We start from the raw sequence: 11,779 nt of genomic DNA, 5'->3' as shown, positions 1-11,779 counted from the left end.
TGTGGCCAGCTCAGCCCACCAGGGGGCGGGTCTGGCTGGCATGTGGTGCTGGGGATCGAACCGCGGTCCCTGTGCTTTGCCAAGCTTGTTTCAAGTAGGTGCTTTAGACCACTGAGCCATCTCTCCATCCCCCTTTTCCTTTCTATATACCAGCAGGAATACACAATACAGATGTCCAAACCATGCTCCTTACATACATAGATAACTCTCTTTCCTGCATGCCCTTTCCTGTCCTTCTCCTCAATTCAGTAACTCTTTGCTTTTGAATAAGTTCATTCCCTTTTCCAAGTATCTGTTGTACCCTTCGGATTCCATTTTTCTCTTTCATGTGCTCATACTGAGATAATATTATGTTGCACATGTGTGTCTGATTTATTTCATTTAAGAAAATGTTCTCTAGTTGCATCCATTTACTGACAAAAGACTCAAATTTATCCTGTTTTGTAGTTGAATAATGCCTCATTGTGTAAAAACACCACAACTTCTTTATCCATTCTTCAGTTGATGGACAGCTGGGTTGTTTCTAGGATTGAGCTCTGACAAATTACACTCCTGTAAACATGTGTGCACATATATTGCAGTGGTATGATGTTTTCATCTTCTGGGAAAAATGCTCAAGAAGGGAATAGTTGGCTTGAAAGTGATCTCCAATCCTAGGTTTTAAAGGAGTCTCCAGGGCCAGGGAGATGACTCAGTAGAATAAGTACTTCCCTGGCAAGCTCACAGGCCTGAGTTCAATCCCTGGTTCCACCAAAAAAAAAAAAAAAAAAAAAAGGAATCTCCACATTGATTTTCATAGTGGTTGTACCAGTCTGCACTCCCAACAACAATGTAGAAAGGATCCTTTTCCCCAATAGCATCCTCAGCATTTGTTGTTGGCTGACTTCTTGATGTTAGCCATTCTTTCTGGGGTGAGCTGGGATCCTAGTGTTATTTTAATTTGCATTTCTCAAATGACCAATGAAGTTACACATTTTTTCAGGTATTTATTACCATTTGTATTTCTTCCTCTGAGAAATGTCTGTTATCAGATGCCCATTTTTGGATTGGGTCTTTGAATGTGGGGGACTGATTTTTTAAATTTCTTTTTATGTTCTTGATAGAAGGCCTTTGTCATAGGGACAGTTGGCTATAATATTTTCCTTTTTTTTTTTGGGTTTTCATTTTGCTCTTTTGGATATTTGCTTTGAAATGCAGAAAGTTTTCAAAAATATGAGATTCCAGTTGTTGATTCTTTGAAGTATTTTCCACTCAGTTTGTTTTTTGTTCATGAACTCTTTACTTCTCCCCATATCTTTAAGATTTCCACCTACATTTTCTTCCATAAACTAGTGTTTTTGTTTTAATATTTAAATCTTTGATTCATTTTGACCATAGTTTTGTCCATGGTGATAGTCATGGGTCTAGTTTTAGCCTTTGGCAGGTGGAAAACAATTTTTTCCAATACCATTTTTTAAAGAGGTGGAACACTCCATATACATGTAGCAAGTCCATTTTTTCACAGTCTTGGTTTTAATTGTAATACTTCTTTGTTAGCTTTCTGTCTAGCTGACCTATGCATTAGTGAGAATGGACTAAGATTCCACCAGTACAATTTTTTTTAGCTCTTATTTGGTGTCTCATATCAGTTAAGATTTGTTATACATATTTGTGTGAACCTGTGTTTGCTGCATAAATATTTATGATTGCTATCTCCTTAAATTTTTCCCTAAATGAGTATGTAGTGACCTTCTTTGTCTCTTTTGATTAGTTGTGGCTTAAAGTTTGCACTACCTGCAAATAGAATAGCTATCTCTGCTTTATGCTTGATTCCTGTGGCATGGAGAACTGTTTTCTACCATCTGACTTTTAGTCTATGAATTTCTTTTTGGATTAAATGTTTCTTGAAACCAGCATATTGTTGAATCTTGCTTCTTGATCCATTTTGCCAGTCTGCTTCTTTTTGAGTTGAGTCCATTTACATTGATGGTTATTACACACACACACACACACATATATATATATATATATATATATATATATATATTCTTTTTATGTGTTTCCCTATTGTATGTGCTCTATTTGTTTTCTTTCTGTGCCTGGCAACTTCATTCTATTGGTGTTCCTATGTATATGGTCCTAACTATCTCGTTCTAATATGCCTTCTGGTGCATTCTGTAGATCTGATTTGGTGGTTATGAATTTCTCCAGTTGCTCGTTGTCATGGAAGTATCATAGTTATCCATTAATTTTGAAGTATAGATTTGTGGGGTCTATAAATCTGGGTTGAAAGTTGATTTCCTTTATGAATTGAAATACTTCAATCCAAGTTCTCATTAACTTGATGGTTTGTATTGAAAAGTCCGCTGTGATTCTCATAGGTTTTCTTTTATAGATGATATATTTCTTTTCTCTAGGTACTTTTAATATTTTGTTTTTATGCCAAATTTGTGAAATTTTGATTATTATGTGCCTTAGTGTGGATTTATTTTGTCATAGATATTTATACTTTTCTATACCTCATTTATTTGTATATCAAAATCTTTATCTCTGTTTGGAAAGTTTTCTGCACTATTTATGTGAAGACACTTTTAATGGTTTTCGTGCTTTCTCCAACTTTCTCACTGATTCCAATCAATATTGTGTTATTCTTCTTCGCTTCATCCAGTAGCTCTTGGATTGATTTTTCTGGCTCTTGTGACTTCTAAGATAGCTTTCTTTTCCTAGTTGCTCATTGAGTTCTCATCTTCTGATGTAATATTCTAGCCTCCCCTTCTTTCAATTTGCAGTGTATACTTTCGGTGGAGTTAATAACCTGCATTTCTGGTTTGATCTACTTTATTGAATGCATTTCTTGTCTATGTTTTATATTGTTTTCCCCCATCATTTACCTGAGCTTCTTTATTTGCTTGTCTGTGTGTACTTTAATGTCTTTTATTTTGATAGTGATTTCTTTTTACACCTTAAAGATTATTTTTTCTATGGCCTCTTCCATTTGTTGTTTTACTTTTTCACTTTTGTTGCTATCATTTCAGAGAGTTCAAATTGTTACCTTCTGGTTTCCTGTACCTCCTTCTGATCTGGACTTGTCCTGGTTGGGCTTGGTATTTGGGATTACATTTTGTCCTCATGCTGTTATTTTCTGTCTTCTACATTATTTTGTTTTCTGTGTTGATGCTTTTAGCATTAGTCTTAATCACTAATGTTGAGTCTTTCAAGGAGGTATTGGTTCCACTGGATGTCTCCTCTTTCTAACAATACAATTCTGGGGCAGTGGAGGATGGAAACAGCATGAATTCATGATTGTCTCACTTGCAATACCATCCCAGGGCAATGGAGGAAGCACTAGGCATGGACTTAAAATCTTCCTGCCTGCAATGTTGTTTCTATCCTGGGCAATGGAGAAGGAGCAGGGTGCAGGCTGACTCTTACTGCTATCACTGTCTTCCTGGGACAATGGGAGATGCGCAGGGATCGGGCTAACATTCTTCATACTGGAACCACCTTCACTCTTCTGGCAAAAACCACCATTTCAGGGCGATGAAGGCATCACCAAGTACAGGCTTACTGCCCTTACCCTGATACTTCCAATCTCGGGAAATAGAGGATGTGTAGGGCACAGGCTCAAACCTTCCCCCTGGTTCACCCTCCTCTTCTTTCCAGGTCCCAGTACCTAACAGTATATCAGTTATAAGCCCCCATTCTCGAATCATCTTCTGAAAGTTCTGCCTATGATCCCATGGGAATTTAGTGGGAAATCTAGATTAAGTCATAAAATAGGTCCTGCATCACAGGACCATCACAGATGTGTTTACCTCTTGCCATGAGGACTGGATTCCCCATATAGAGGTGATGCAGTGGGCACCTGATCACTACTTCTGAGAATTCTGGAGATCATAGGGAGGTGATAAACTTGACCAGAGAGGGTGTCTTCTGATTGACATAGGTAATCCCATGCAGTCAGAAGACACAGTAACCCCAGGATCTTCCAGGAGTCAAAGTAAGGACCCTAAAGAAAGATTGAACCTGCCCTGCCCAGAACACAGGTGGGAGCTAGGAAAAATAAAACATGCACCTTTATTCCTCTCAGTAAAGCTGAAAATGGCAGTGAAGCTGAAGGCTCTGTCTTAGTCCTGGGTAATTTGTCTCAGGGAGTTGAAAATCTTGGTAGAAAGGGGCTAGACTCTAGACAACAAAAGTAAGATAATAGGCTATGGCAGTAATCTAGGTGAGAGAAGAGTGAACCCTGTCAACAGAACATACAATATCCTAATCTCAGCCTATCCTTTCATCATCTATGGTCAGACCCAAGGAGCAGAGATTGACTGGCTTGTCACTTTTTCTTTGAATGTCTCACAGAAATAAGGTTTAGTTTACAGGTGGGAACAGGTCATCCAATGGAGAATCTTAGACCTTTTCCATTCATAAAGGTAAGGATGTATCAGATTCTTCTCCCAGACCTCTTGGACCCAGCTCAATTTTTCTACCTCCAGCTGTTGCATCAAGCAGCTGTGTCCAGATGTGTTTTCCCTTTACTGCCTTTTATATATATTCCCTCTCATGGAAGTGGTCACTTGCACTGAGAAGTTTCCACAGGCCAGTAAGCAGCTGGTGTTAAGGCCCTGCTCAGGCAGAGTTGATGGCTCTGAAGGACCAGAGAAGGGACCATACATTCACAACAGTAAGAACTCCATACAGTCCAGCCTACTCCTACTGTGAAGGCAGCAGGACTGTATATAAGGTCTTTAATCTGAATCCTCCCTGCCTTATACAGAAGCTCCAGGAACCAGTGGTGGAGGTCTTTGTCTGAGCCGTGTCCACAGCTTACACAGAAGCAGAGGAGGCCCAGACGTGCCAAGAGTCAAGGTGAGGTGCATGCCCTGAATGTGTGCCTAGGGTTCCCAGGCCAGAGTGACTTCATGTGTTTAGGCTTCATAAGCCCTACTGTCTTCACTAGAGCCCAACCTATGTTATTCAGCTTAACCTGACAATCACACACACTCTTGACCCAGGTTCTAAGGGACAGCGTCTCTTTTATGAATCACTAGAGCACCTCAAAGAGAAGACCAATTGTGGACCTTCATGGGAGCTAATAAGACTACCATTCTCAGCTGAGTACAATCACAGTATCTCTCTCTCTCTCTCTCTCTCTCTCTCTCTCTCTCTCTCTCTCTCTTCCCCTCCCCCCCTCTGGCACTCTCTTAGAGGCACAAATTTTTCATCACTAAACTTGCTGTGCCAAGGAAAGCCCGATCATCTTCATAGTCAGAGGAGCCAGCACGGCAACCACAGGAGTTGAGGTACAGATTCTCAAGCCTGAGGGAGAACAAGTAGAAGCCACTGCTTTCTGTGCATCTTCTACCTTCTGTACTCACATCTCTACTACATCAAGAGAAGTGCCTTGAGGTGTTATCTTGTCCCTAGAGTGCACAAGATGTCCTCTCTCCCAACTGCCATGGCCTCAAATCAATGGAGCCAATCCAGTGAGTTCTCCTGCAAGCAAGAAGAGGAGGATCTGTGCAACTCAGAGGATGTTCTTGTTCGTCAGATCTTGCGACTTGTGTTCCTAGATGACAAGATAGCTAAATTATTGCCAATCCTGCTCCTCAAGTTTCAAAAGAAAGAGCCAATCACCAAGGCAGAAATTCTGAATGTTGTTGATGAAGACTACCATGTATATTTCCCTCTGATTGTCAGTTTAGTCTGTGAATGCATGTGTCTAAGCTTTGGCATTGATGTGAAGGAAGTGGATCCTCCTGGCCATACATATGTCCTTATTCCTCTCTTGGGCCTCACTTATAATGGAATACTGGTTAATGACCAGGTCATTTCCAAAATCAACCTCCTCATAGTAATTCTTACTACTATCTTCTTGAAGGATAACCATGCCAGTGAGGAGGACATAAGGAGAGTGCTGAGAACTAGAGAAAGGTTGCCTCAGAGTAAATATATTGCTATTGGTGAGCCCTGGAAATTCATCACGCAGGATTTGGTACAGGAAGGTTACATAGAGTACCGGCAGGTGCCCAACAGGAATCGTGCTCGCTATGAGTTCCTGTGGGGTCCAAGAGCCCATGCTGAAACCACCAAGATGAAAGTGCTGGAGCATTTGGCAAAAGTTAATAGGAGAGATCCCAGGTCATATACACGTCTGTATGAAAAAGCTGTGAGAGATGACCTACAGGATGCCATGCTGGAGTGATAAGCCACAGAGATAGTTGAAGTTCAGGATAGGGACAAGTATTATTCTGGAACTAGTTTAACTTACATCTAGTTTAATTCTTACCTCCTATGATAAAAGACCCATTCTATAGCCTATGTTTGTGGGTAGCAGGCATTTTTCTAAGTAGTGCATGGCCAAAGTATGACAGCAATAATACAGCGCATACTATCCTGATGATTGTTCTATTTGGGATACATAAAAACTGACATGTGCTTTCATCATGAGTTGTGTTGTTTATTTTTCCTGGATTGGAGGAGATTTTGCATTTTGTTTGAAGGATATTGATCTTACATATATTTTAATTTTCTGATATTGATGGTTGATTTTTATTTCAGACACGAATGTGATTTTGAATATTGATCACACAAGAATTTTGCTCTTCAATTGTAAATGCAGACATCTGAAATTGTGTAAAGTCAGCTGGGAAATAATTTATTTTATTTGTAAAATGAAACAAGTTACTATAAAAATGGAATTAAAATTTCCTTGGAAATGTGTATGAGATTTAAGTGAGCTAGAATCCAAAAATAGGCATATGATAAAAACCTGGTATTTGATATTAGTAAAAATATAATGGATATAGGACTGGTGAGATAACTCAGCAGACTAAGAACGTGCTTATGCAAATGCAAGTACCAGGGTTCAATCCTAAGTACCACATCTCCTCCTGGCTCTGGCTCTTGGCAGGAATCCAGGCATGGTGGAACATACCTGTAATCCCAGAACTGGGGAGGCTGTAAACAGGAGGATCACTATGAGTCTAAGCTGTGTAGTGAGACCCTGTACCAAATACATAAAAAATAAAAATAAATAAAATGGACAAGAAAAGATGTGGTATTTTTATAAAGTGGAGTTTTACTCAGCTACAAAAAAATAAACTTGAAGTTTTTATAGGTAATTTGATACTAGAGAAAAAACTCCTAAGTGAAATAAATCAGACCTACATTTGTAGACATTGTATTACCTCCCTAGTATAAGAAACTGAAAGAGTAAATAAAATCTTAAAGGTACAATGGATAATGTGAAAGGATAAGACTGTTCAAAGGGAAGGAACAGCTGGCATGAGGGAAAGGACAAAAGAAAGAAGGAAAGGAAAAGAAATATATTTGTATAGACACAGGGTTGCTTAGATAATTGTACTGCTGATTTCTGCTGCTATATTGAAAGGAACAAGTAATGTTTAATTTTTTGCATCTTTAATTTTTGGCAGATTTTGCCTGCTTATATCTAGTAATGCTTAATCTAGGAACAAGTAATGTTTAATTTTTCTGCATCTTTAATTTTTGGCAAATTTTTCATGCTTATATCTGGTAATGTGAACAACTAATTTTAAGATAACAATATGCACTATAACAGCCATTGTTGAATTCCTCTCATTTTGTTTAGTGAAATTCTGTATCGTTTCTCATCTTTAAAAATAAAATAAACTATCATAAAAATATATGCATACCTGAATTTTCTCAGTTTCTTTCATTATTTTATATTGGAAATTCTGCTGTCAATGTAGAACTTCACCTGCTTACAAACACATTAAGAATCAAGCTCTCATTACATCTTTGCTCTTTGGAAGGTCCTGTGTCTGTAGTAGAGATATGTGTAAAGTAGACTGATCTGGAATAAACCTATGCTATATGACAGAGCAGTGTAGCAATATCACCAAAACTAAGAGACAGAAAGAGGTCCACAAGCACCTAAAGAGCAAGTAATGGACCACTGACTGAGGCAATGGAGTATAATAGAGAGCTGCAGTGGGTGAGTGTTGAGCCATAGCAGTTTCTGGGTTAGAGTAACTGAAGTTCCTTCTACAGGAGTTGATTTTAATAGTGCTACATGGTAATCTGAGGCAGACTCTCAGAGGAGGTGTCTTAGGCCTGAGAAGACAGCCTAAGAGCATAAAAGGCTGCTCCAAATAACACTTTTAGATCATGGATAAAGATGAGAGAAATCCTCACCTGGGACAGCTATGAGAGGAGTGGTCCTATGCAGAGCATAAGCCAGGGAACTTATGCTCAGTCTCTGTAAGGTTTTCTTGAGATATAAGGGTGATTCTCACATGAACTGAGGTCATGAAGTCGTTTAACAGGTGCTCTGCTTTCTGCTGAAAGTATCAGCTTGCCAAGGTTTTTTTTGCATTATCTCAGTTGAAGAAAAATTATCAACTTCAGTTCAGTTTGCCTCCACACTCTTACAATATAGCTGTTGTGATCTGTCCAGTGGTATCATCCAGTTGCCCAAGAGGTCAGATCACTTTCTGAGTAAGTGGTTATCCTTCCAGAAACACAGCATTCCAGATGTCTTCTTTTTGCCTTATACCTGTACTCAACCTGGGACAGTTTTCAATTGTTTTATTTGTGAAGGAGGTTTATGCTAGTGATGTCAGGACTTGAAAACATTAGTTGAAACTTCATCAAATTGCATTTGTGGTAAGCTTTGCCTTATTTTTAGAATGACCAGAATTTTGGCCCCTTCTCATAGGTGCCTTCAGAGTCCTAAGGCTAGACTTTTGATGAAGGGGATACGATTGAAAATAGATGTTCCAGTGGAAAGAAGCTAGCAGGGAAGCAAAAGTATGGCAACTCAATCAAAACCCAGGAAGTTTGAATTAGTTGGTGCCCTCAGGTAAATTCTCCCCAGCATCTAATCAAGGAATACATCCTCTTAGAGATAAAATATGAAGGAAAATGATACCTTAATAGTACTTTTGCCTCATTTCACATTCAGTTTCCTCTGGAGCTGCAGCTTCGCTCAGAAAACTATGCATAAATTTTCTAGAAAGAAAGTGGAAGTGTCTGTATTGATACTAGAACCAGATGTTTATCACCGATTATTTGCTATATGTTATAAATTATGGTGAGTATTATAATACATTTGTTACATTTCACTATTCCTACAACCAAACGTGTGTCAAACCAAATTTATAGATGATGAATTGGAGGACAATGGGGCTCAGGAACTTCTCAGGGTCCCTGTGTAGGAAATGACAAGGCCAGAAATAGACTCTGCGTGTGAGGTCATCTACAGACCACCCTATTTCCAATCCTCCCAACCTGAATCCAGCTCTGTTTCAGAATTTATTTCTATACTCAGAGAAATAAAATATATTTCCCAGTCTGTATAAGATGCCTGTGTCCAAGGCACTGAACACTGACCTGAATTCAGAATGTAAAACTGAGTAGGCAATGGGTGTACCTTACTGTCATGGGAAGTGCCAGCATCCCCTGCCCCCAGCCACATCATGTAGAAGGCCCTTCCTGCCCATTTCCTCACCCTGGAAATGCTTCAATAGAAATAGACTTTTTAATATAAAAATTAACTTTGGCCTATAATGTTTTGACCTTGAATTATATTTCTGAGAAGGACAATAACATAGTTTCAAACTTTGCCAAATGTGTGATAAGTAGTCTGACCTTCAGCATAATATACTACTTGTCTGTTTTAATTTCATGAACTTTTTTTGTATCAGGAATCAAACTCTGTATAATGCTTGTCTTGCCAGATAAATTAGGATAATTTTTGAGACCACTTGGATACTTTTGTAGGATGTTAAAGGGAAGTACTTATTGTAAACAGTACATGTAACATACATCTATGTGCATGTTATGGTTTGTGTCTAGTTGTTCCCCCAAAGACTCATGTAAGTCATGGGGCAGAGGAGACCTGAGAAGCAGCAAGTGGCTTGAGGTGCTGGGCCAGAGGACCAGGGAGGGACTTGAGGGTTAGGGCCTGAGAGGTGCACACTGCTAAAACGGCAGCATGTGCCTGCACCCTCCCCCCAGGCCAGTGGTCTCTCAGAGGTGTGCGGCAGGTTATCCTGGACACAGTGGCCCCCAGCGCCTCCTCCAGACCCTGTAGAGCAGGGCGTTGGTGTCTGCCATTGAAGCTGCCTCTGGCAGAGAGATGTTTGGACAAGACAGAGGCACTGACCCTCTCTCCTGAGCAAATAAGTCTCTGAGGTCTTGATATGTAGTTCAGACTTTTAAACTATGAAACTTCCAGTAACTGTGAACTAAATAAGTCTTTCCTTTTTTCATTTGGAGTGTCAGGTATTTGTCCCAGAAACAAGAGAAGAGTAACTAAGATAGTACATGAGCTATGCATGGGGCCAAAACCCTCAGTTCCCTAACAAGGTATAGGTGAGGCACGACCATGCTCACTGGACTGGAGGAAAGAAAATATAAGCTGCACCTGAATGCTTCTAAACTCTGAAGTCCTCTGAGTAGGTGGTAAGTGCTTCACTTGATCTCTGTAAAAATGAAAAACACTCCTAGTCCTATCTCTGGTGTATGTCCCTACCTACAGAGATGCCCTGATTTTTAATATGGTAAATATAACTAGTCCTGATGTTCCAACAAGGACAATCATATGTGCTTTAGGAACAGGTCAATTTAACAGACTCTCCATCAATCCAAAGACATGAGAAAATTCTCAGCCTGCTAAGACTGGTGAAGTGAAATACCAGTAGATAGCTTTCGCAGCAGCAAGAGATTATACATAGATTAATCATGGGGAATTTAAAGGCATTGTAACTATTTGATATGACATTGTAGTGGTGAATACACAATGTTGTGCTCTTGTCAAAACCCACAGATACACATTTTAAAAAGAAAGAGTGAATGTATGAAATTTCTCCTTTTCAAAATAAAATATTTGGTCTGGCCAGATAGCTCAGTGGAATAAAGTGCCTACTTAGGCAGGCTCAGTGACTGGGTTTGATCCCCAGTGTGCTGGGCCAGCTCCACCCTTGGGACACACTGAGACAGGGACTGAGACTGGGCATGGTGGCACATGCCTGTAATCCCAGCACTTGGGAGGCTGAAAACAGGAGGATCACTACCATTGTGAGACCCTGTAGACCCTGTACTAAGTAAACTTTAAAAAACTTACTAAGCATAAAAAAGTGAATCTCAATATAAACAGCACATTTTAGTTGAAAATGATGTCAGTATTGATGTTAGCTACCTTGCTTAATTAGAGGATATTGGAGGCAGTCATAACTTTTAAGAGACAGAGCAGAATTATGCAAAATGTTCACAGTATGAGAAATTTCTTTTTTTTTAATTTTTATTCATTTTAATGAGAAAAAAGAAAATAGCAATGAAACAGTTTCAAAACAAGTTAGTAGGACAGTTAAGATAATTAATACATTGCATATTGTCTTCATAGTAAGTTATCCAGAGGACAAGGTGCAGACATATCTTGTGTAAACAATATTAGTACAAATTTTTCTCATTGAACTAAGAGAAAGTAGCCATATATCTATACTATCTTGTATATACATACATATATTTTTTCACTACAAAATGGTCCTTTGTTTATATCCCCATTTTTTGTTTTCCCCATTTTCAGTTTTGCTATTATTAATCTTATCTCATATTTATGGCCTAGAACACTTACATTCATAGAGGTTATTAGGGTTCTGTACCTGACAAATCTTTAATCTATTTCTACCATATTACCCGTGCCTTGTCCTCTTCTGTTTATTCTCTTTCCATTCACAAGAGATCTTTCTCTCTGTCTCCTTTTGTCCATCCTTCATTGTGCTGTTTGTTTATATATTGCCTCACACAAATAATGAGA

At 39.1% G+C, this 11,779-nt stretch overlaps 1 protein-coding gene across 1 annotated transcript; it reads left to right on the top strand.

Moving 5' to 3' along the window:
• Positions 1-5,434: 5,434 nt before the first annotated feature.
• Positions 5,435-6,181, top strand: LOC101576438 (melanoma-associated antigen 10-like). The gene has a single exon (XM_004643668.1). The coding sequence runs from the start codon at positions 5,435-5,437 to the stop codon at positions 6,179-6,181; it is 747 nt and encodes a 248-aa protein (XP_004643725.1).
• Positions 6,182-11,779: the final 5,598 nt, after the last annotated feature.

Source organism: Octodon degus, unplaced genomic scaffold, assembly GCF_000260255.1.
Source record: "Octodon degus isolate 3935 unplaced genomic scaffold, OctDeg1.0 scaffold00181, whole genome shotgun sequence".
In the NCBI taxonomy this organism is placed as follows: Eukaryota; Metazoa; Chordata; class Mammalia; order Rodentia; family Octodontidae; genus Octodon; species Octodon degus.
The sequence above is the reverse complement of the archived record's forward strand: the minus strand, read 5'-3'. Positions and strand labels throughout refer to the sequence as shown.

Coding starts and splice junctions, on each gene's coding strand:
- LOC101576438 (XM_004643668.1), top strand. CDS start 5,435: ATGGCCTCAAATCAATGGAGCCAATCCAGTGAGTTCTCCTGCAAGCAA.